Source organism: Zingiber officinale, chromosome 7B, assembly GCF_018446385.1.
Source record: "Zingiber officinale cultivar Zhangliang chromosome 7B, Zo_v1.1, whole genome shotgun sequence".
Lineage (NCBI taxonomy): Eukaryota > Viridiplantae > Streptophyta > Magnoliopsida > Zingiberales > Zingiberaceae > Zingiber > Zingiber officinale.
This window is the reverse complement of record NC_055999.1, coordinates 2,459,404-2,484,553: the sequence shown is the minus strand read 5'-3', so window position 1 is coordinate 2,484,553 and position 25,150 is coordinate 2,459,404. Positions and strand designations below refer to the sequence as shown.

Sequence of the window (25,150 nt, the reverse complement as noted above, 5' to 3'; positions counted from 1 at the left end):
AAAATAAAACTAAATAAAATTAAAAAAATATAAGTATTAATGGAAAAATAATAAACAAAATTAATTAAAAAATAAAATTAAAAAAATATAAGTATTAATGAAAAATAATAAATAAAATTGATTAAAAATTTAAACTAAATAAAAATTTTAACATATATAAACTAAATAAAAATTTTAAAATATATAAGTATGAATGAAAAAATTTAAAAATTAAACTAAATAAAAATTTTAAAATATATAAGTATGAATAAAAAAAATTAAAAATAAAATTAATTAAAAATATATAAGTATGAATTAAAAAAATTTTAAAAATAAAAAAAAAGACAAAAAGAGATAGAGGGCAGAATGGTCATTTGCAGGGGAGAGAGAGAGAGAGAGAGAGGAGGAGGGGGGGGGGGGGGGGGGGGGGGGGGGAAAGCAATTTACATATATATATTTGGTTTCATATAGAAATTTCTGAGTGTTCATGTGATCTTTATCTCATAGACGAATTTATTTGATTTTTTGATTTGCTTAATTATATTTTAACTGCCCTGATATGTATCTGATGGATAAAAAGTTTACAAATTGCCTTTGGTACTTGAGGTTCTTTTGTTTTGCTTCTAAGTTACTCTTGTTGCCTGGCTATATGTTCACCTTGGACTTGGTTAATGATATTTTAGCTGCCCTGATTCCTGAGTATATCTGATGGATAAAGAGTTTCAAAATATTGCTTTTGGTATTTGAGATTCTTTTGCTTTGCTTCTAACTTACTCTTGCTTCCTGACTATGATAAGATATTGTGGATCTGCTGAGCGTATGAGTATTGCTGAATTTGAGAAAGGAAAAGAATGGCTATTTGATGCCTTTTGTCTGATTCGGTGAGTTCTACTTGTATGCTGTAAAATTTGAAAATGATTTTTTTATTCTGCATTTTCTCCAAACATGATATAAAAGCTATTGTCCTTCTCTATGGTTGGCATATATTTAACAATTTGTGGCCTGTAAGTTATTTCCAAGAATTGTCTTTAGAAGCCTTCAGATAAGTTGCTTATGTGGCCGCATAGACTATGCAGTAAGAGACAGTGTTGTGTCCACTTATGGTTGTCTAGGAATATGCTGACTGAATCAATTTCTATCTTGTTAAAACCCAAATCATATCCCAGTTAATATTATTTCTTTTAATAAATTGTTTTCCAAATAGATAAAGAAGGAAATTCTAGATATTATTAAGTCTGACATGCATATTTCCTTATTCGTGGATTCTGTCAATTGGTTAGCATGCATTGCTATATGTTCTTGTGTAATAGATGTTGCTTAGATTTATATACAAAATATTTTGTGGATTTCTGGGTTGCATAGGATGATTAATTTAATATTCTATGTAATAAATGTAAATATTTTATATTGATTATGAGTTGATTAATTTGATAATTGATATACTATATGGTATATGTCTCATGTATTTTGACACATGATCTTATACATCTTTGTCAATTTAATCACTGTATTTTTCCTTCAAAAAATGATGGCATGTAAACCTGCTTTATATTGCGGCCTGATTCCATAGAATTTGCGTATGCTTTTCAAATATTGTTTTCAATTCCTCAGATAAATAATGCTCGGTGATTGTTGCAGGTGTTTGTCACTTATAGTTTATTTTCTGGATCATGTATAGGTGTGAGGTTGATAGCCTTCCATCTATCCAGTGGGTTCTTGAACGTGCGAAAGGGGCTGTTCATCGATCTGGTGTCCGTGGGCTTGTCATTGATCCATACAATGAACTTGATCACCAACGGGATTCGAGCCAGTGCGTATTTTTCGCCGTTTTACAGTTCCATATGTTTTCTTTATCATCTTTGAATTTTTAGCAACCATTTAGCACAGCCATTTAACCTGTGCAGTACACCAGAGCAACAGACAATGTATTCACTATTGAATGAATGATAATTTTTTATGTTGAGATTTCTTTTTGTTGTAAATAGGGTTAACTTTTTAAGCTGGCCTATTGATAAGCATGACGATGTAACAGATCTGAAACAGAGTATGTGAGCAAGATGCTTACTAAGATAAAACGCTTTGCTCAGCACCACTCTTGTCATGTATGGTTTGTAGCCCACCCAAGACAGGTATAGTTTCAGTTGAATTATACATTCATGCAAGTGCTACTTTTTCTGAAATTACAATTTCCTTCAGCTTCAAAACTGGAAAGGTGGTCCACCTAATCTTTATGATATTAGTGGAAGTGCACACTTTATAAATAAATGTGATAATGGAATTGTGATCCATCGAAATCGAGATGAAAAAGCTGGTCCCCTTGATGCTGTACAGGTTCAAAAATGTTCATTTACCAAGATTCATTCACATCCTTGGTTATTTTCTGTCAATATCTCTTTTTTTTTATGCATACAATTTGTTTAGGTTTGTGTGCTGAAGGTGCGAAACAAGGTCATTGGAAAAATTGGCCAGGCTTTTCTGTCCTATGACAGGTAGAATCCTGCTGCCCCACCAAATTTCTTTCATGAATTAGAAAATTTTAATTGTCAATTTCTGTCCCAGCTATCAGATACCTCCAAAACTTCAAATTTTATCTCTTTCAGCCTAAACGCCTGTGAGTTATTCTATTTCTTGAAATGTAACAATAAACCACAAAGTATGTGTCAGCATAGTTTTATTGTGAAGTTACGAACCAGAACCAAAGATTTAGTCCTAACCTTGAGTTAGGATGATAATAAAAGGAGATTCCGTGTCACTTTTGTCCAAACGTGCACTCCCAGTGGGTTCGCTTTTGTTTGATTTTCATCGTTAACCTAATGACTTATTGAACGGTGCGAAAGCTGATTCATTCCTTTTCCAGACAATAACTAGTATCACTAACCAAGCATTTTCTTTGGTTGAGCTTCAATGTCCGGTGTAGGTTGGACTATGTCTGCCCAATCCACCAACGGGATAATTCACTAACTTGGGCTGTATTACTCCTGTTGCCCAACTCCCTACCTTCTGTCAGACAAATATGGTCAGGAATGACCTGAGACTATCTGAACAAGAGATGTTCAGTCCATTCTGTCAAATTTTGCTTTGTTGAATTCAAATTAATCTGCTCTACTGCATGCTAGGGACAAGGAAATGTTCCCACATTTTTTTTGAGTGGTTGCTTCTCAATGCAGTAGTATTCTCTCTTGTATTAAAGTTCTATGATAAGATGCTTCACGCCTGCCTCTTTTTTGTTCTATTCATTCAGATCCCTAGTTTTTTTTTTTGCTTGAACCTTCAGGAAACTTAATCATAAATGTATCCTTCGACAAATCTTTGCAGGACCACAGGAGAATACAAGGATTTGGACTAGAGGCTATTCACATGTTCAGTAAAGGATTAAATTAAGTTTTGCTACTGTGATCTGCTTATGCACTCTGAGCAAACAAAAATATTTGTGGCCCACTGAACCAGTTTTTAGCTCAAACCGTAGCTGGATGAGTAAAAGAGAGAATGATGTAAAGCAGGGAACAATTGGAGCACTGGTGTGCATGGTGTGGGTTTGAAGTAACTACAAAATCAACTTCTCCAAGGATGCAATCCTTCAGCTAAAGTTGAGATTTGTTCTTAGGTGCCTTCCACACCTAAATTTTCATCTGTTCCAACTTCGACACTTGTGCCAAAGACGATAATCATCGGCCCTTCACTAAAGTTGATGATGTAACTTTTTCATAAGTTTTAGGGCATCTTCAATAGTAATAGTTAGAGTTTGACAAAAGTTTTTTTTTTTATGATCTCAATATACCACATCATGTCACATCAACATTCTAAAAATCTATTGAACATCTATAATAGTTAGAGTTTTAAATGATTTTTGTATGTTCCATTTTATAATATGTAATTGCATGACTACATGCATACTACATTAATTTCAACATAAAAAAGCACTACACTGTTTAACAATAAATTTCAAATCTTATATTCATAATAATCAGAATTTTTTTATGTAGCTTTTTCATTTTATAAATCTCTTTAAAAATCTTGCATTGGAGATGTTCTTATTACTGACAGAATTTTGATCTTCTCACTAATAATATTGATTTTTTTTAATTGACACCAGCGCTGATTAATCATGGAGGTAATTAGTTTGGTCTCATATAATTTTTTTTCCGGTCACTAGGATAAATTATAAAATATTTAATTTATATGTTAATTTGTTAAAATTAAATTTGATTTTTAAATATTTGAGAAATTATCATTGCGTGGGGGCACTAATAATATTGATTTGATCACATATGAATGAAATGATAACTCAAATGTGTTTGCTTCCATGGGTTGGTGAAGATAGTTTATGCAGTGTTATTGTCACAGATAAGTCTAGGGTTGATTTTTACTAGGTGTGGAGGTCTCTCAATTTACCTCATGTCTTGTATGCGTTAAATTTTTTATGATTTATCTGTCTATATTTAATTAAGAGATTAATGATATTAAACCGCTTAAATGAGTATTATCATCTCTTGTACACAAATATTTTTTTTCATTATGTTCGTTATTTCATATTCTTTGGATAAATTTTAAAATATATAAATTTTATTTTAACTAGTTTATCATGCGACAACAATCCAACCAGTTTTACTATAGCAAATGATGAAATCTAACATCCCACAGTTTCATACGATTGACCCTACAATTATACGTGAGATAAATCGAAAAATTATAATTGATCATTAGCAGAAAAATTATTTATTTAGCTTTTAGTGAAAATCGATTCTTATCCATTATAAATAAATTCTATCTCATAATAACCAACCCAACTCGCCTCGAGGCCCAACTAGGCTCACACTTGTACTTAATGGCTTCATTACTACGGAAAAAAAACACGATCTTGGTAATTAATTAACTGTTGGTCAAGCGGACGCGGGTCCCACCAAAAATAAGAGAAATCAGTATTTATTTATTTATTTACGGGTCTTAAATGCTATTTACGCCTTTATTAATATATTGCACCTCTTCGCGTCTTCCCTCCTTTCGCGGCCAGCGACTCCCGAGCTGTCCCTCCGTCTCCTCCTCCTCCTCCTCCTCCGACGCCGATCGAGAGCTAGGGTTTGGGTTGATTCCTTCTCCTAGCGATGTCGCGTAATTCTTCTGATTTCGACCTTTCCGACGAGATACTCTCGGTGATCCCCACCGACCCTTACGACCAACTCGACATCGCGAGGCGGATCACCTCTCTGGCGATCTCGTCCCGGGTTTCCCGGCTCGAAGGGGAGGCCGGGCGCCTGAGGCAGAATATCTCCGACCGCGATCGCGTCATCCACGAGCTCCACGAAAAGATTGCCCACCTCGACCGCATGGCCCAGGAATCCGATGCCCGTCTCAGGGAGACGCTCAAGGAGAATGTGAGGCGTTTAGGTGTTTGACTCTGTTTCGTACTCCCGTTCCTGGATAGGAATTGATCGATTGGTTTCTGTTTCCATTTTTTCTTCTTCTATTCGATTGGTTAAAGGCTAGGCTTTTGAAGGAACGGGATATTATGGCTGCGACATCCACGAAACTCGCCAAAGATTTGTCCAAGGTAACGCTATATTTTTCCTTATTGTGGTTTAAAGATCTTTCTTTTCAACCTCGGTCTCCCATTCAAAGTCGATCTCTGTCTAGCGATATATGGAAGGAAACCATTTTGTTTTGGCAGATTCTTTAGTGTATTTTGCTCTTCTGGAAACACTACAAAAAAAAAAATATCCATTGCATTTCTCAACATTGTACAAAGAAATACATAGAATGGCCATCAAACATTGATTAACTCTTTTATGATTAAGGTTTTACCCCAAAGCAGGAAAAATTTGGATGTGGTTTTCCAATGTAACTTTTCCAAGCAATCAAATCAAAGAAAATTGGCACGAGAGCAATACTTGAAAGTTCAATCTGCGCTGCAAAAAACTTATAAATGAAAGTTCAATCTGTGTTCTTGATCAGTTTTTTTAGGTCCTGTATATTTTGCATTGTGATTTTTCAGTTTTTTTGGTAAGGCTATCATTGGAAGTTTTTTAGTATCTGTCTCTATAATGGAATGGTTCTTTCTATAGCTGGAGAGTTTCAAGAGGCAGCTGCTGAAGTCAATGAGTCATAACAACTTGTCTGTAAGTTTAAATCTATGAATGTACAGGCATGATACTTAGTTCCTCTTTTAATATGGATCTAGCATTTATGGTAATCACTGAAAGTTTAATGACTCTTAGTTTTTCTCACTTAGCAACTATCAGAAACAGTTCATACTGGAATGTATCAGCAACCAATTGCCAGAGTCACTTCATGGATCGGTAAATTAGTGTCTGAAATCCATTTGTTTACATTATTCCTATTTCATTTTTTTTGTAATAAACATAAAATGCATTTGGTCTTTCATTGCCAATGTTTGAATTTGTCAAAAAAGACGACGCTTCATTTAACCACTTTGAATTGGATGAAGCAAGTGGATCAGCTGAAAATGAGGATTCAACTCAGGATGGTACTCACATCTGGGCTTCAGCTATATCAATGATTTGATGGTTCAAGGCCTTTAGTTGCTAACTAACTCTTCCTAACAGAACCAATACATATGCCTCAATTCTCAACCAGACAACAAACTACTCCAAGGCGGTCACCTAACGGCACTCCAAGTTTCTCACCAGCTAATGGTTCTCCTAAAGGACTGTTACGTGGAGGATCATCACCTAGAGTTTCGTCACGCACACCATCGCCAATAAAGTCTCAAGTTGAACAGCGCACATCGCCACCTCCAATTCAGCGATCCTCTCCCCCAAGTTCTCCTCCTAATAGGCAAACTTTGTCAGGTCAGTAGATTCTGGTGTTGCCATAGGACAAGTAGTTGATGCAATATTTACAGACTCTAGTTTATACTTCCAGAACGTGCTCCTCGTATAGAAGGGAAAGAGCTCTTCCGGCAAGCAAGGTTAGCTTTCTATTTTATTATATTCAATCTAATAAGTAATAAGCAACTTGCCATTTTTTTTTCCTTCTGTTTATCCATCACAGGATCCGACTTTCCTATGAGCAATTTGCAGCATTTTTGGCTACTGTCAAAGATTTCAATGCTCAAAGACAATCACGCGAGGTACCAAATGATTTACTAAGACCTCTTTCCCTTTTGAAACAATATCACAACGATTTCACATGCTTGACTTATGAAGGAAACTTTGGCCAAGACGGAAGCAATCTTTGGCGCAGAAAACAAAGATCTCTATCTCTCCTTTAAGAGCATGATAAATCGAAACCGACAATAAAGTTTAGTTTGGTGTATGGCGTCAAATTCTGGTATTATGTTTCTTTTTGTTTTTTTTTTATCTATTGTAAAAAAGGCATTTCATTCTGCTTTACTATGACTCTCTATCTTACCGATTGAATTTCCAAACCGTGAAAGTCAGCGTCTAGTTGAAATCTGTCTACTTAATCATTTTTTTGCAGGTGACATACGAATAAAATTCCCGTGATAGATTTTGTACTGTTATATTCTATTGACCACGACACTTTGGATCTTTGATGATGAATTACGCAGTGCTTTTGCACCTTTGTACGAGTGATATTTTTGACAGGACCGCGTTGGTGTTCATGAAAGAAACTTTCAACGTCCCCCTGCAGGCTGCAGCGGCCAATTGGATTTGCCATTTAACCACACTTTATTTATTTGTTATTATTATTATTATTGATATTTTTTGTGTTTTGTACTAAACAGTATGCATTTTTGGTAATCCTTTAACATTTAATGTGAATAACATCACCAACAATACTTTGGATGTCTGATGATGGATTACACAGTACTTGTGCTCGTCGTCGGCGGTACGAGGTAATATTTTCGACAGGACCGCGTTGTTGGTAATGAAAGCAACTTTCAATTTCAACGACCGTGCACAGCAGCCATATGTATTTGCCACTTAACCACACTTCAGTTTTTGGTGTTCTTGGTGTCGTGTACTGAATAGTATGCATTGTTGGTAATCCTCTAGCATTAAATGTGAATAATAAAATGAGTTTTATGATTAAATTAAACAATATTTAGAGCGTGTAGCATTAGTTGGCAGTTGCTGTATTTGAATCAGACACGATGAGTATGTATGTAAACAAGTCAATTAAAAATATCGTTTAAATTTATTTAATCAGATAATCCAGTTAAAATATATCGAGTTTAAAATTAATTAAAATTTTAAAATAATTATTTAAATTTAGCATAATTTATTTTGCAAATTCGTTTAGTTGTTATTAAATTTTTTGGTACTTGTTCAAAATTTTTTATTTATTTAATTGATTATTGAGTTTGATAATTTAAAATTATTTATTTATTTTAAAATTTTATTTATTTAGTAGGTTGATGAAAATTTTATTAATGCAGACACGTATTTGTTTAGATATGAGGCATATATTTACTCCTGACATTCGGATATGCTTTGAGTATAAAGCGAAGTAAAATCTTCTTTATATACGTCCCAAATGGTTTTTATTCTCCAGACAATTCTTTTATTTAGCTTATAGTATTTCCATAATCTACCTACATGAATCATAATAAAAAGAAATACTGAAAATGGCAAAACGCCGTCTGTGGGAATCGAACCCACGACCACGTGGTTAAAAGCCACGCGCTCTACCAGCTGAGCTAAGACGGCTTGACTATTACAAGTATCTAACATAATTAATGAATATATAAATTAATTAATGGACAATTGTTCCCTGTGTAAACGACAGTTTCCTCTTTGCCATTTCCAATGCACCTTCCGGCTTCGTGCTTTCTCCGACCACACGTATGACGTATCGAGGACCGGCTGCCTCAGTGTGCCTGAATCAATGGCCGAACAAATGCTTCCTCTGCCACTATAAAAATATTATTACCTCCTCCTCATCTATCATTATATCTCGACGTCTTGACCCCGTGGGTCATCCGAGATGACATGGGATGAAAGTTATTGCAATGAGGCCACCGAGTCGAAATTCAGTGGTAACAGGGGAATAAATTTCCTATCCCTGTATCCCACCCGGTCCGTCCTATGTTAACTCAGGTGCTACGATTTACCTCTCTTACAATGACCGTGGGTCGTGGAAACCCTGGGGGAGAGTTTCACCTTTTTACTGCAATTATATCTCGACGTCTTTATTAACTCCCTCCTCCCACGTACGTACTCCAACTCGATATTCTCCATCTCTTTTTTCTCCAAATATGAGTTTCTATTCTCAGCAACAGCAGGCTCCTCCTCCTCCTCCTCATGGTATTACTATTCTTCTTCGATTAACAATTTTTTTTTCCTTTGCAGCTGTGCAGCGATCTGTTGCTGCTGTGTTCTGGAGTCTGGACATGTGCATCTGAAGTTAAATAACGAGGCACTTGATGTGCTCTTTCCCTTTCTTTCATTCTGGGTTTTAGTTTGATCTAGCTAGTGAGCGAGGTTACGTTGATTATATTTTCACGTGCTGTGATAGATTTTGTAATTGGTAATTATATTGATTTATCGAGGACAATCTCTGCAGAATATAAATATATAATCTGATGGTGTTGGTGATTTACCTCTAATCTATAGTCTCTCAATCATTCTCCCTCATCTTTTATGCCTTTAGAATCATCATCACCATAAAAGAGAAACAATGCACCTATATATAAAACTATATATAAAAGTACTGTTGCTATTGATACTGCCAAAAAGATTATCGATAGCTTCAGCCTAATATAGAATGAAAATAACAAAAAAAAAAGATCAGTTCGTTGATTAATTGATTTTTGAAATGTAATAATATATTTCATTCTTATTCTTATATTTTAACTTGTAGGAATGCGGTAGGAAACCAATACTTTAGAGCAGGGATCTTCGGTCCACTTTTTATAGAATAGGGGATAATCCATAATGTAATTATAGTTGGATCATAATCGTGATTTTATCATAATTATATTAGTTGTGATCCTTCTCTGGATTCATCTTTCCATCTAGATTATTGATCCTACCCAGAAGCTGAGTAGATGGCCACCGGAAAACTACGCTGAGGTGACCCTTCTTCTTCACTGATGCTCCCGCGCTCCTGCAACCACAAGTCGTTAGTGTCAAGCCGGGAGGGAGTTCCCGACGACGATCCTCCGACGCTCAAGTCACACACCGGCACGCGAGGAGAACAAAGGAATCACAGAAAAAGAGAATAATGGCTCCAGAAGACGTCTGTGCGTACCTCTGCAGGGGGGGTTGCTCCTCTCCTTATATAGGGCTTCGACGAGTAGACTACACGTTTCCCGGATGGACATGTATTCCCAAACTTTCCCCAAAAGCTAACATTGAAAAAGGATGCCTGACCTCTTACCATAACGGGGCAAAGGTATCTCTGCCACGGCGGCGGGATCTTCTTCCGTACGATCCTCTGTCCTTCCTCGCCGTCAGTCGACGAAACTGACTCCCAAATGAATATTCTATCTATATGCACCATTAATCGACGGCACTGACTCCTAGAAGGATGTTGGCATATATCCCCGTCTTATTTGTCGGTTGTCGTCTGGCCGGCTTCCCCTTGATCGGGTCGACCGGCCTCTTCTTTGGCTTCCTGCGCCTATGTCTTGGCCGATCGACGTGAATGTCTTTTGCCTAGCTGGATTTTGCCTTAATCGGTCCGACCGGCCTCTTCTTTGGCATCATGCGCCTATGTCTATGTCGATCGGCGTGCTGTCCCTTGCCTAGGCACGGCCAACCCCCTCCGAACTTCTTCTGATCGGACGAGGACGAGGGGCCTTCTATCATCGGCTAGTCTCTCGGTTGACCACCCCTTGACTTCGACATCTACCAAAGCGCTGAACTTCCTTAGGGGACTTCCTTGGAGGTGGGCCCTTCTAAGTCATCACCGGATCAATTATAGTTTGGATCGGGATGGGCGACCAGAGGCCGTTGGCGCCCGACGGTGGGTGGATGGACGAACTGTCAGGCGCCGAGCGGGAGGCGGCCTCTAGGCGATCAACCGTCCCAACCCAAACTATAACCTGGATGGGAAGGTAAACTTGTAAGTCTCTTGCGACCGGCAAGAAGGGTGAATTGCCTAAAAATAAAAACGTAAACCTTTCTCGATCTTATAAATTGATCAATACAAGCACTTGTACAAAAAATAAGAAACAAATTAATTAAAAGATAGAGGCACAGAAATATACTTAGTTGTAATCAGAGGATTACTAATCCAAAAATAAGTAAAGCTCACTATGACGATCTCCTTTGGGCGGAGTAGCCTCTTACAATATTAACAGCTCACATAGTAGTAGAACAAACAAAGAACTCATTTAGAAGTGTTGTTCTCTAACTACTGAAATCAGGGTTGTATTTTATAGTGTTGATCAGGGGGCCTAGAAGGGTTCCGGGGTCTTGGGTGCTGATAAAATTTTATCCACGATGCAACGGATCGCAACAACTCGGCAAGTGATAAGTTTTGTGGTCTGAGCGCCTGGACTAGGTTTGGGCACTTGGATCGAGCTGAACCAACCCTCGACCATGGCTCGACTCAGGGGGGCCCTGGCTAGCTCCGGGGGTCCCAACGCCCGAAATAGCTCCGAGCGCCCAGACCAGAGTCAACTTCACGTTGACTTTTTGTCCGGATCTTCCGCTTCGGCTCCACTCACCTAGGTGATTTCGACCATTCGAAAAAGGGCTCTCCCGAACCCATTTTTCTATCTTCTCAAGCAACCTTCCGCTCCGGCTTCTCATCCATCAAAACCGCCACACGTTTCCTTCTCGTCCGCCAACGTACTCTTCCACAGCGCCTCGTCCCTCGACTCTCTCCCGTGCCGTCCTTCTCGCTAGCTGCGTCTTTCGCTCGACCTCCAATGCTCCTAAGTTCCTATACACTTAGACACAAGGCATCAAACCACAACAGAACCTAACTTGACTTGATTGATCACATCAAAACTACCACAGGGTACTGACAATCTCTTCTTTTTTCATGTGAGCAAACCAAGTTAAGTTAGAGTAAAAACAAAAATAATTTGGTAACAAATATATAATTTATAATTAAAAAATATGCAAAAATCAAAATGTACCCTCCCCTAGACTTAACCTATAATTCTCCCCATTTGATCACATTAGTATGCTATAAAAATAACTTGAAGTAAATTCAAAACAAAGTCTAAAGGATAAAACTACAGTGACTATCATCAAGAAAAATTATGAACTTTAAGTTTCAAAAATTTAGATTTTTATAATGGTTAAACAACCATATTCAAACTAGAAATAAATTTTTCACAACAAACTAAAATTAATTTAAGCAGTAATAAATTCTTTTCTACGTAAAGACATATTTTCTTTAAAAATTACTTAAAATAGTTTTTAAGCTCAAAATTTTTTAAAAAATTGTTGAATATGTATTATAACAAGTAGCTTCGTAGAGAAAAATATTTTTAAAAGTAACTTTTTGATAATTTTTAATATTAAAAAGTAACATTTGGATAAATAATTCATATAAAATTGAATAACGGTAAAAAATTTTTTAAAATACTTTCTTAAATAGGGAACATAATAAATTTTCACGGAAAAATGAAGTGTGCAAAAATTAATTTGCGAATTATTTTTAAATAAAAAAATATAATTTTTTTAAAAAAAAATTATAAAAAATAATTTAATGATTAAAAATTTTTCTACATATAAGTGATAAAAAAAATTTTCTTAGAAAAATTAAAGAAGATATTAATTTCAATAGAAATTATATGAAACAATTTATTTAGATAATTTAAAGCAAAAAAAATTAATTTAAAAGTACGATATGTATAAAAATTTAGTTTAAGCATAACCGAAAATAGGTTCCTTTCAACCGGATTAATAAACTTTCTAGGGATATATTTTGGTAATAATTTTCTAATCTGACCCTTATGATATTTAAAATACCAATTAAGTCTTGAGTGATTTCTAATTTGTTGAACATGTGCGCATACATAATTTTTCAAATTTTCTATTTTTATTTGTAATTTTTCATTTTCAATTTTTACCCTGTTGAAATATTCTAATCGACGGGATGCTGCTAAGGTTTTTTTTTTTTTTAATTTTCTATTTTAAATTTCTAATTTATAAGTATTTTTCGACAATATTTTTATAAACCTAAATAACTTATCAGGTGATACAAATCTCTGATGAACTTGTTCCATCGTCTTCTTGGTGACTTGTCATCAATGCAAGTCTGGCATAAGCTACAACGTCCGAATTTGATGAAGATGTTTTGTATCATGTCTCCTTTAGATTCTTCTACTTCTTCTAGGTCGCTGTTTTGTCCATTTCCTTGTCCTTGTCCTTATTCTTCAATTTTGGACAATTGTCTTTGACATGCCTTATTCATTGTAATGATAGCACCTTACTTTCCTTTTTCTTCTTTTAGCCTGCACTTAATTGAATTTATTAATTTTAACAAACTTTTTGAACTTTCTTATTATAAAAGTCGTTTCGTCATCATCGAGAGACGTTTCAGATTCTGGTTCGTCCATTTTTGCTTCGACTCTTGCTTTAGATCTGCGTATCTAGACTCATGAATTTCAAAAGTAAAAAATAACTCTTCTAAATTACTTACTCATAATATGTATCTACTAGAGTTGGTTATTCATGAGTTCTAGGGAAAACATTAAGCGCATTTCTTAGCGAATCTCGGTAGATTACCTTTTCTCTGAGATTCGTGAGTTTGGTGACTAGTTCTTTAAGCTTGGCGTGCAATTAAAGAACTGTTTCACCTTCCTTGAGTCGCATATTTGTTAGTTGGTTTCAAAGAAGATCTCTTCTTGCGAGCTTAGCTTCGAAAGTTCCTTCGTGAAGCTCTAGAAATTTTCCCTTGAGCTCCTTTGCAGACTTGTAGACTCTGATTCAGTTTACTTCTTGCGGTGGCAACGTGCTTAGCATATGGAACTCTGTTTTTCCATTCATCACAAATTTAGCTTGTTCCTTTTTCGTCCAATGACCTTCTTTCTTTAGCTCGCCGTTGCTATTTGTAGGTACTGCAAAATCATTTTTCAAGATTAGAAATATATCGAAGTCAGTTTTAAAATATACCTCATTTTCGTCTTCCAGTGTACGAAGTCTCCCTCAAACTTCTGCAAGTGGATGCTTGTTCTGACCATTGTCTTTTGTACTTCAGTAGGCAGTTAGTTCTTCTTAAACTGTTGGGTTATGATATTATGGTCTGCAAGAGGGGTAAATTGTCTGAAAATAAAAGCACAAATCTTTCTCGATCTTATAGCTTGATTAACACAATCACTTGTACAAAAAATAAGAAACAAATTAATTAAAAGATAAAGACAGAAATTTACTTAATTTGTAATTAGAGGACTGCTAATCCAAGGTAAATAAAGCTCACTATGACGATCTCCTTTGGGCAGAGTAGTTTCTTACAACGTTGACAGCTCACACAGTAGTAGAACAAACAAAGAACTCGTTTACAAGTGTTGCTCTCTAACTACTGACATCAGGGCTGTATTTATAGCGCTGATTTAGATGCCTGGGTATGGATAAAATTTTATCCACGACACAACGAATTGCGATAGCTTGGCGAGTGATAAGTTTTGTGGTCCGAGCGCTCGGAATAACTTCGGGTGCTCGGACCATAGTCAACTCCACCTTGACTTTTTGTCCCGGTCTTCCACTCCAGTTCCGTTCGTCTGGGCGATTTCAGCCATCCGGAATAGAGTTCACCCGAATCCATTTTCCGACCTTCTCGAACAACCTTCCGCTCTGGCTTTCCGTCCCTCGAAACCATCGCACATTTCCTTATCGTCCGCTAGTGTACTCTTCCGCAGCGCTTCATCCCTCGGATGGATCGAGCTCGTTGCCTCTCTCTCGTGTCGTCCTTCTTACTAACTACATCTTTTGCTCGACCTCCTGTGCTCCTAAGTTCCTGCACATTTAGATACAAGACATCAAACCACAATAGGACATAACTTGACTTGGTTGATCACATCAAAACTACTAAGGGGTACTTATAGAATCCAGAGAGAAATCACAATCAATTGCAGCCGAATCGCGGCCACAAGCCGACCACAATTACATTGTGACCATCCCCTGGTCTATAAATTAAAAGTAGACCAGAGGATCCGGTCTCAATACTTTGGGTGGCTCAGTTGCTTGAGGCCAGATCTCTTGGACCAAGGGGATGAACCACTTGTAATTACGGGCCGATCGTGGTCGTGATCCGATGGTAATTGGTTGCGATCTCTCTTTGGGTTCATCGTCCCCTAGGTTATAGTTTGGGTCGAGGCGAGTGGGTGGAGACCGCCCGGAGTCCACCCCCGCTCAATGCCCGACAACCTTCGGACTGCCTCTGGCTATTTATTCTGATCCAAAGTATAACTTAAGAGACGATAAATTTAGGAAGAAATCGTAATCATCTATTGCAAAAATCATGATCATAATCTAATCATAATGGTCCATGCATTCTTCTGTGACCAAAGGATCTTGTCTCCCGTTGCTTAGCTCGCCCAGATAACAACTCTCGTGTTGCATCATCGACCTTAGATCATGCATCGTATGGACAACCTTAACTGATCAAGGAGAAAACCCCGAACACTTTCCAGTAAACCCCTCCCTCGTCTCCTCGTGCCTGCACGCCCTCGCCGTCGACGCCCGCTCCCCCCTCGCCCTCAGCGCACCCCCCACTCCCGCCAGAGCTCCGGCGGGTAAAGACACCCCGATTCCGCGAAGAAGAACCTCGTTCTCCCGCGGAAAACGACGCCGTCCCCTCTCCTTTCGTTCTCCACCGGGGTAAACGGGGAAGAGCTCTTCAGTCATCTTCGTTCTCCACTGGTATAACATTAGCGCAGCGTTTGCAACTCCATTAGTCGGCGAGATGCACCTCTCATCCTGTTCCGCTCTCTTCTCGGCTAAAAACATATCTTTTCCTGTGAGATTCTTGCCCTCTTCTCCATTTTATCTCTTTGGTTTTTTTTTTGGTCGATATTTATTTATATTTACCTCTTCTTAACCAATAGTTGATGCTCTTCTCTGCAGAGCGTTTCGGATTGGAGAAGGGTACAAATCGCGCCAAAAAGATCATTTTTCCAGAGGAAGTTTGCCGTAACGGCTGGCCATAAGAGGATAACTTTTGACAATGATTGCAGAAGGGCATTGCTAGCTGGGATCGATAAACTCGCTGATGCTGTTACCGTTACGTTGGGACCTAAAGGTTTTGGTTTTGATTCTTAGCGTTTGCAGTCCTGAACCTCTAGAGTGATATTTTGAGTTGTTCTATAATAATGTTTGCAGTCACATCGTGTTTAGCTTTCCCTTTTGATTCATTTTGTATTTGAATGCTTGTTATATTGCCCCCTCTGCCACGAACAAGTTCTGTCGATTTCTGGTAGATATGTGGTTAGGACATAAGCTAAAGTGAAGTTAACATGGTCCATCTTCATTGTTTTTCTTCAAGTTCAAACTTGAATGTTTGAATTCATAGATATTACGTCACATCTTATTGGGTTTCTGCATCAATGTGTACAATTATTTATTTTTCACGCATTTCTGTTACAATCTTGTTTGCAGAAGAAACTCCTGTCTACTGAAAAGTATTGTTTGTCTTTTCAATTAAGGTTTACAATTCTAATACGAGAAAAGGTCCCTTTGAACAATTAGGTGTGCTGTATCTACATGCTTTACTATTACATAGGCATGGCCATCTAACACCCTGTTTGAATGTATGAGTAATTATCCATTATGAAATTTATAATTTCAACATTGTCTACGAATAAATACAATACCATGGGAGACATTAATTTGTTTAATGCCGTATAAACAGGGAGAAATGTGGTTCTTGATGAGAAAGAAGTTCCAAAAGTAATCAATGATGGCGTGACAATTGCTCAGGCCATTTCACTGCCTGATGGAATAGAAAATGCTGGAGCAATGTTAATCCAAGAGGCGTGTGATTTTCCTGCTCGTGTCTTTACACACTCCATTCCATTCAATGCTGAAATTATTAAATTCTATTTTATCTTCCATGCCAATCTGAACAGGTAGCAAAAAAGACAAATGATTCTGCTGGTGATGGTACCACAACAGCAATTGTGTTGGCTCGAGAAATCATCAAGTTGGGTCTATTGGCAGTTACTTCTGGGGCTAACCCTGTTTCTTTAAAGAAAGGTATAGATAAAACAGTTCATGAACTAACTCAAGTATTGAGGAGTAAATCCATCCCTGTAAATGGAAAAGAGGATATTCAAGGTAAGACTTTATTTCTTCTTAAGGTGGGAGCCCATAGTATCAATTATCAACATATCAATTAGACTTTTCTACCTTCAGCTGTCGCTGCAATCTCTGCTGGAAATGATAACTTTGTTGGGAATCTTTTGGCGGCTGCTATAGAAAAAATTGGTCGCGATGGAGTAATATCAATTGAATCATCGTCATCTTTTGATACAACAATAGAGGTGGAGGAAGGAATGAAGGTAGTTGAAAATGGAACAAACCTCTTAGCTTTACTCAATGGAAATGCTAGTAATATCTGTGCTTGATCTTCGCAGATAGACAAGGGTTATATATCACCTCATTTCATAACTAACCAGGATAAACAAATTGTTGAGTTTGAGAATGCTAGAGTTCTAGTTACTGATCAAAAGGTGGTAAATATTGGTGACATTGTTCCTCTGTTAGAAAAAGCAACTCAGCTTAGTGTTCCGTTGCTCATTATTGCTGAAGACATCTCAAATCAAGTGCATGCAACACTGGTCCTCAACAAACAACAAGGTGTTTTAAATGTTGCAGTCATCAATTGTCCTGGAATTTTGGAAGGCAAGAAGGCTCTTCTGCAGGATATTGCTCTCATGACAGGTTAGAATCTGCACATCTTCTACCTAATTATATGAAAAAAAAATTGTATTGTATTTTACTTCAGATGCAGAGTGTCATTGACATGTTATCAATCAAAGGAGTATCACGTTTTGACTTCTGTAGTCAAACTAACAGCATTGCTAAAATTTTCTTTTATGAAATTTATTCGTATAGGCATCTTAAGTGATGCCAATTATTAGCTAAGTATATCTGGAGAATACTAAAGAATCTCGACAAGCATCCATTGTGGTCTTGGATTTTGTAAAATTCTAGCTTTTCAGTTTGCCTTTATTTTGTTGTGAATTTAAATAACCTTGTTATTCATAATTATTAGTTCCATTTTTTTCTCTACACTGCTTGTGTGATTGTCCAATTTGTTCTTCATAATTCCTTCTGATGTCATGTTCAAAGTTCGGATCTTACTTCTATTTATATTGCAAGAGACAGGTGCAGATTTTATTGCTAGTGAGCTAGGTTTAATGCTTAGAGATGTAACATCGGACCAGCTAGGTATTGCACAGAAAGTGACTATAACGAGTAAGTCAACAACCATTGTTGCTGATCCATCTATGAAAGCTGAGATACAGGCAAGAATTTCACAGATAAAGAAAGATTTGGCTGATGTAGATAGTTCGTACCTATCAAAGAAGTTGTCTGAGAGGATAGCAAAGCTTTCTAGCGGTGTAGCTGTAATCAAGGTCTGCACTCTGCATTATTTTCTTCCACTTAAAACTCCTGGTAGTACAGTCTAGACTAGAGAACATTCTCACACATATAATTTTCAAATTCCACATAGTGAAAAGGAATTCCGAGTAAATCCAAAGTTGGATTGTTTCAATTTGAGTTATCACGATGTTTCTTGTATTCTGAAGAAATGCAAATGATATTTAGGTAGGTGCTCCGACTGAAGCTGAACTTGAGGACAGGAAACTTAGAATTGAGGATGCAAAAAATGCAACTTTTGCTGCCATGGCTGAGGGTATAGCACCGGGCGGTGGGGCTGTATACGTCCAGTTATCCAAGCATATTCCACCCATAATTGATATGCTTGAAGACTCGGATGAGAAGATTGGTGCTGAGATAATTGGAAAGGTCTAATCTCTTTTCCTCTCTTTTTTTTCTGCTTCATTGGTCAAGGCTTACAACTAAAAAATAGCATACTACTGTTCTGAATTGATTTGAAATACTATAAAGCATTCCTTTTGCAAAACTAGGATTAGAAATCAGTAGTCCTGGAATTTTGACATTGGTGTTCTGCTAGAATAATTTAGCAATACTTCTCGCCCATAAGCATGGAGCACTTAAACGCTGGTTTGTAGAACCACACTAATTCAACTGCTTCATCATTACAAACGTTCTATTTCTTTGTTGGTATGATTCCACTGAAGGGTAATTCCAAACTTATCCGTTTGATGAATCTTCTAGGCGCTTCTTGTACCTGCGGCTTCAATAGCCAGAAATGCTGGGTATGATGGTTCAGTCATTGTGGAAAAACTTCTTGAAAGTGAATGGGGAGTTGGTTACAATGCAATGACCAATGAGTTTGAAGATCTTTTTGAATCCGGTGTGGTGGATCCCTGCAGAGTCGCAAGATGTGCACTCCAGAATGCAGCATCAATAGCTGGAATTGTCCTAATGACCCAAGCTGTTATGGTTGATAAAACGAAAAAGCCCAAGCCTGCTGTTCCCTATGTTCCCGGAATTACTCCTTAACTAGAAAACAGGCTGAAGCTTACGTTCCAGCTCTAGAACCTGTCAAATGGTGCATATTCCATTCCGCCATGACTGAGATTTGAATTTCTGCATTGCTTGTCGTTTAAAGGGTGAAAAGATACTTTTTGATCAAAAGACGTCGCGACTATGAAAGATTAGCCCTTCAAATGTGTAACAAAATGACTCCAAAGCTGCAAGGATGCCGTCTGTTAGGAATTCCATTGTTCCGGTGAATAGCTGATGGCTCTAATTCTACACTTGTTGAGTTTTGCAAATGTAAATACCTTGTATAACTTCTTTTTTCTGGATATTCAATTTCTTGTTTCACTATCTACCTCGGATCATATTTCTTTCATAAACTAGAAATTTCGAAGGTCATTATATATGTTATAGAGTGTGAATTTACTAATTCAAAGAAACTTCTTGGGCAACTTGAAAATTTTACTCCTAAATTTTTGGATCTTAAATGTTTTTAACACGTGGGTATCACGTGCCTGGAGTCTCCCAATCGATTCAAACTCGATTGCGTTGTGCCCGTCGACCTCGGCGTCAACCAACCACGATTCGACGCGTCAGCGGTCAACGAAGACACCATTCCGAAAACGATGCCAATCGTAGACGGTCCGATCAGTTACTTCGACAATCCTGGACGTCAAATTACAGCCCACCGTTACGAGCCCAAATCCTCGGCGGCCCGTAGATTCCAAATCCAACCTAGCGCACCATAGCAATTAGGAACACTCTAATCTGCGCGGTTCGCTCAATCGTCCTATATAAAGCATATCGATCGAAGGCACAAGCATCTCTTATCCATTTGCTGCAGCCGCTGCTTATCGTTGGTTTGAATCGCAATCGCATCGATCCATTGCATCCGTCGAGCATCGTTTCTTTCTGCCGATCGGAGATCAAACAATGGCGACGAAGAAGAGTGTTGGTGCCCTCAAGGAAGCCGACCTAAAGGGGAAGAGGGTGTTCGTGAGGGTGGATCTCAACGTCCCCTTGGACGAGAACCAGAAGATCACCGATGACACCCGGATCCGTGCTGCAGTTCCCACGATCAAATACTTGATTGAGCATGGCGCTAGGATCATCCTCTCTAGCCATCTGGTGACCCCTAGTCACTTAAATCGATCTAGTTTTTTATATTGCGTTGTTTGGTCATCAGATTGTTGTTTTTTTAGTTATATATTAGTTTATCTCGTCTCTTCCCTGGGCTTTTAGTAGATCGATCTCTCTTACAATTTTTTTCCTTTCTTTTTTAGGACTTCGTTTATCGCGTGTTTACTCATTTTCTTCGCGCGCAGTGTTATTATCTAAAAATCAGAAACTTTATCTTGGAGTGAATCAAGAAAACAACCTAAAAGGACGGTTTTGTAGATTATAGTTCCCTAGATTTCTAATAGCTATCAACACGGAATACCTCATTTGACTTATAGACATCTCCCGTATATTCAATTTCAATTCAGTGGTGTCTGTTTTAAAATCTAGGTTATTTTATATTTCATCACGCATGTCGTGCATAAATCAAAGGGAGAAATGGGCCAGATGGAAGGTGGTGCAGGAAAAATTATAGGTTGCTAGCTTACTATGGGCGCCAAACTGCTGATATTCTGACTATATTAGGCATATTTGGAGTGTCTATCATTTTCTAGCCCTTGCATAATGGAAAGGCTTGAATAATTACATATCTGGAAATAAGGGCTTAGATTAACTTCATTTTGCATCTTTTTCCACTAGAAACAGTGTCCGACATGCTAAATCAATTTATGTAGCTCTCCGCATACTGATTTTTCACCTTAATGGCTTGATGTCTACCTAAGATCATAAGATGAAAGTGGTAATGGTATCGTACTGGCTGCAGATAACGTATTTGTATCATCCATTTTGTCTTGTTGTATTTTACTTTCTTAATATTTTATCCCATGTTGGGCAGCCTTTCCCTTTATGAATTTATGAGAACCTGAGATTTCAGTGAAAGTAATCATTCTGTTGCAATTATTGCCTAAAATTTCCCTTTCAATATTCTTTTATGATTATGAGATTACCTTGCTATTCATACGCTACACTGGAACCTATGATCCAGAATTTGGTTGGCCTTATATGTTTGTAAATGGAAAAATTTTATTTGTAAGATTCAGTCACCAACTTCTAGTCCATTTTCTATTTTTTAAAAAATGGAAACTTTTATGTATGCCCCTTCCTGAATCAACATAAAGCTGTTTGTACGTTTTAAATTTACTTAATATTTCAAATGTGTTGTAATGTTTACATGTTTTACATACCAGCTTCTTTGAAATTGTGTTTGCATATTGGACTAATTCATATATCCGACATGGAACTGACATTGACCTTTAAATTTATAGGGTCGCCCAAAAGGTGTCACTCCAAAATACAGCTTGAAGCCTCTTGTGCCTAGGCTATCTGAGCTTCTTGGCATTCAGGTAAAATTTTCCATTAATTTTTAGTTAGGATACCCCACACTTAGTCTCATATGGATTAATGTGTGCCTCCGTCCAAATTACTAGTCATTTTAGTCTGGCACAGTTTGCAACCCACTTCAATATCGTATCAGTGTTGGGCCTATACTTCTAAGTTATAATGGGATTGAGGAAGCATATTGAAGTTACAATGCTCCCAGTGGTTTTTGGTGTCTGTATATAAAGAGGGCATGCGACTTATGGTGTTTCTATATAAAAAGAGTGTGCGGTTTATGGTGTTTGCATATAAAGAGCATGTGCCCCTCCCTAGTGATTAATTATTTTTCTTGCTGGAATCTTGTTGCTTTCTTTTTTTGATATAATATTTTGATTTACTTAACTAGGTTGTAATGGCCAATGATTGTATTGGAGAGGAAGTTGAGAAGCTGGTTGCTGCATTACCAGATGGAGGTGTCCTGCTACTTGAGAATGTAAGATTCTACAAAGAGGAAGAGAAGAATGATCCAGAGTTTGCAAAGAAGTTGGCGTCCTTGGCTGATCTGTATGTCAATGATGCTTTTGGCACCGCCCATAGAGCTCATGCTTCAACAGAGGGAGTTGCCAAATTTTTAAAGCCATCTGTTGCTGGATTTCTCATGCAGAAGGTATTAGTTTTATTTGAATTGAACTGGCAATATTCCATTCACTTAACTTTTCTTTCTATAACAACAAGGGATTTCTCTCAGTGAATTGAAACCTTCAGTCCATTGAGTTTTTAATCTCACTTGAGAGCCTTGCAATCATAATTCTTATAACTTTCACATAACAAATTTGAAATTAACTCAGAGGACAGCAACTCATTTCTAGAACCAAGACATTGCTGTGGTTCGACAAAAGATTTAGATAAGTTCTTTCATTGCAGATGGAACCAAAGCCTTATAATGAAGAACAATTATATTAAGTCCAGATTAGGTGCATAGGATCAAAGAAAAGCTTAGTGTGCATGCCATCTGTCTATGCATTTTTTGGTATAATTGGCTTCAATCTGTTAATTGCATTAGTTCATCTACTAATGGTATAGATCGCTATCTTTTCTTAAGAGTTTGAGAATTTGCGGCAAGTGGTGAACTAATCAACTTTAATCATGATGCCAAAGTGGGAGTCCAATTCTCATGCACACATAAAGGGGAGTATTAGCTCAAGTTAAACATTTTCTTTGAAGAAACTAACAACCTAGTTATTAGTTTCTGATTTTGGTGTATATACCTTGGACGGTTTTTCACTATTAGTTCATCTGCCTTGGTTTTGCAATTGCTATCTAATGGTTGTTGCTGTGAATCACAATGCAACTTTCTTTGATTAAAAACAACTTTTACCTTTTTTGTTCTAGGTTACATTGTTCATTATCACGTCGTTAAAACAAATTGTAAATTCTGTTGTGCCAGGAGCTTGATTATCTTGTTGGTGCTGTTGCCGATCCCAAGAAGCCTTTTGCTGCCATTGTGGGTGGGTCTAAGGTTTCCTCCAAGATTGGGGTGATAGAATCACTGTTGGAGAAGGTAGACATTCTTATCCTTGGCGGAGGAATGATTTTCACATTCTACAAGGCACAGGGACATTCTGTTGGTTCATCTCTGGTTGAGGAAGACAAACTTGAGCTTGCCACGTCTCTTCTTGAGAAAGCAAAATCTAAAGGAGTTTCACTCTTGTTGCCTACTGATGTAGTTGTAGCTGACAAGTTTGCAGCAGATGCAAATAGCAAGGTTTGTCCTTGAACTTTTATATCGTCTAGCTGGACTTGTGCGGCTTAGCCAAATTTCCATATCAATACACAATTTTGTTGTTGTTCTAGTTTCTATGATTAACTGGACAGAATGTTTAGGTTAATGATATATTCACAATTGTCCACGAGATGTTGTCTTCTATTTTGAATAGAAATTTTGTTTCTGCAGCTTGTACCAGCATCCAAAATACCTGATGGCTGGATGGGTCTTGATGTTGGTCCTGATTCCATCAACACATTCAGCCAAACCTTGGAGAGCACCAAGACGATCATTTGGAATGGACCTATGGGCGTATTTGAATTTGAAAAATTCGCAATAGGAACTGAGGTAATTTATTGCAGACAATGAAGCACTTCCGACCATTGCAATTTTTGGTTATTTGATAGTGGATTATTCAATTCTGATTTGCACGCAGGCAATTGCAAAGAAGTTGGCTGAATTGAGTGGTAAAGGAGTCACCACCATCATTGGAGGTGGCGATTCTGTAGCAGCCGTGGAGAAGGCGGGACTCGCGGACAAGATGAGTCACATCTCTACTGGAGGAGGTGCTAGCTTAGAGCTCTTGGAGGGCAAGCCTCTTCCTGGTGTCCTTGCTCTTGACAATGCCTGAACAAAATTGGCAATTTCTCAGCTTCGACTACAAGAGATGTCCTCCTGGAACTTTTGCTGAAATTTCAATAAATTGCGTACCGGTGTTAACTGCACGCTACCTTAATCCACTTTTGAAGTCAATTTTATCAGCTGCTTGTCATATTTTCCAAGTTCTCACTCTGTTGAGTTGGTGATTTCAGCCTCTCTTGGCATTTTGAACTCTGTACACGCAACTTCCAAGCCTGCTTCTCGGAGTTCCAAACTTGTTACTTGGACCGAAGAGACGTGTTCCTCAGTTCTTATTTTTTAACAAAGAGATAAGGATGAGATGCAAACATCTGTACTTGCCTAAAATTCGCATGAATGGGACATCTGTTTACAATACTGCAATAAATCAAGTGCTGATGCTTCAACCCTTCCCTATTGCATTTAAACTATATCATCCTCCAACTTCATTCACTTAATAAATACAGTATCAAGTTATGAAGTCGATTGTCGAAACAATTTATTGGAACCATAAGTTTTTGCATCTAGTTTTCATCAATTAAGTGGATTGAATGGGATTAGATATTTTAGATGAGTTAAATAATTTAGTCAATTGGATGACTTGAGAAGTCAAACACATTAGATAAATTGGATAGGCTAATAAGTTAGATGAGTCATGAAATCAAAAGTTAAAAGATTAAATATATTAAATGAAACTAATAAATCATATCAAATATACCAGAAATATTTTTTTTAAAAAAAAAAAATAGAAATCGGATGCTCGTTTTAGAAATGAAAATTATCCGTAAAAGAATGGAAATTCATCAATAAATTTTTAATTATAATTATTATAAAATAAAGTATTTGCTGTAAAAAACATTAAAAAAAGGCTAAATTCAGCAATTAACATTTTATA

The 25,150-nt window shown here is 37.3% G+C and overlaps 4 protein-coding genes and 1 non-coding gene across 9 annotated transcripts in view; 4 read left to right on the top strand and 1 right to left on the bottom strand.

Moving 5' to 3' along the window:
• The window catches only part of LOC122005025 (twinkle homolog protein, chloroplastic/mitochondrial-like), a 22,398-nt gene extending 18,575 nt beyond the window's left edge, over positions 1-3,823 (top strand). For both annotated transcript variants that reach the window (XM_042559921.1, XM_042559920.1), the window contains exons 16-21: positions 777-860; positions 1,658-1,789; positions 2,012-2,108; positions 2,176-2,310; positions 2,401-2,468; positions 3,295-3,823. In XM_042559921.1, coding sequence (XP_042415855.1) covers positions 777-860; positions 1,658-1,789; positions 2,012-2,108; positions 2,176-2,310; positions 2,401-2,468; positions 3,295-3,325 — 547 coding nt within the window. In that variant the 3' untranslated portion in view covers positions 3,326-3,823. The remainder of the gene's footprint in view (positions 1-776; positions 861-1,657; positions 1,790-2,011; positions 2,109-2,175; positions 2,311-2,400; positions 2,469-3,294) is intronic.
• Positions 3,824-4,942: 1,119 nt separating this feature from the next.
• Positions 4,943-8,006, top strand: LOC122005026 (uncharacterized protein At4g15545-like). Of its 4 annotated transcripts, XM_042559924.1 has the most exons (10): positions 4,943-5,351; positions 5,459-5,527; positions 6,039-6,092; positions 6,206-6,272; positions 6,386-6,460; positions 6,540-6,785; positions 6,859-6,904; positions 6,988-7,066; positions 7,143-7,266; positions 7,417-8,005. In XM_042559924.1, the coding sequence occupies exons 1-9, from the start codon at positions 5,082-5,084 to the stop codon at positions 7,233-7,235; spliced, it is 999 nt and encodes a 332-aa protein (XP_042415858.1). In that variant the 5' UTR covers positions 4,943-5,081; the 3' UTR covers positions 7,236-7,266; positions 7,417-8,005. The 4 variants fall into 4 exon arrangements, with proteins under 4 accessions (XP_042415858.1, XP_042415857.1, XP_042415856.1 ...); XM_042559923.1 differs by having other exon boundaries at positions 7,143-8,006; XM_042559922.1 differs by having other exon boundaries at positions 6,859-7,066; positions 7,143-8,006.
• A 530-nt stretch (positions 8,007-8,536) lies between these two features.
• On the bottom strand, positions 8,537-8,609 carry TRNAK-UUU. Its single transcript has one exon. It is a non-coding gene; the product is annotated as a tRNA-Lys (tRNA).
• Positions 8,610-15,492: 6,883 nt separating this feature from the next.
• On the top strand, positions 15,493-19,844 carry LOC122005024 (ruBisCO large subunit-binding protein subunit alpha-like). Its single transcript, XM_042559919.1, has 9 exons — positions 15,493-15,822; positions 15,930-16,104; positions 16,714-16,835; positions 16,931-17,138; positions 17,217-17,362; positions 17,438-17,744; positions 18,192-18,442; positions 18,636-18,836; positions 19,170-19,844. The coding sequence occupies exons 1-9, from the start codon at positions 15,769-15,771 to the stop codon at positions 19,455-19,457; spliced, it is 1,752 nt and encodes a 583-aa protein (XP_042415853.1). The 5' UTR covers positions 15,493-15,768; the 3' UTR covers positions 19,458-19,844.
• A 405-nt stretch (positions 19,845-20,249) lies between these two features.
• On the top strand, positions 20,250-24,666 carry LOC122005023 (phosphoglycerate kinase, cytosolic-like). The gene is made up of 6 exons (XM_042559918.1): positions 20,250-20,564; positions 21,821-21,898; positions 22,279-22,539; positions 23,320-23,637; positions 23,827-23,985; positions 24,074-24,666. The coding sequence occupies exons 1-6, from the start codon at positions 20,370-20,372 to the stop codon at positions 24,266-24,268; spliced, it is 1,206 nt and encodes a 401-aa protein (XP_042415852.1). The 5' UTR covers positions 20,250-20,369; the 3' UTR covers positions 24,269-24,666.
• Positions 24,667-25,150: the final 484 nt, after the last annotated feature.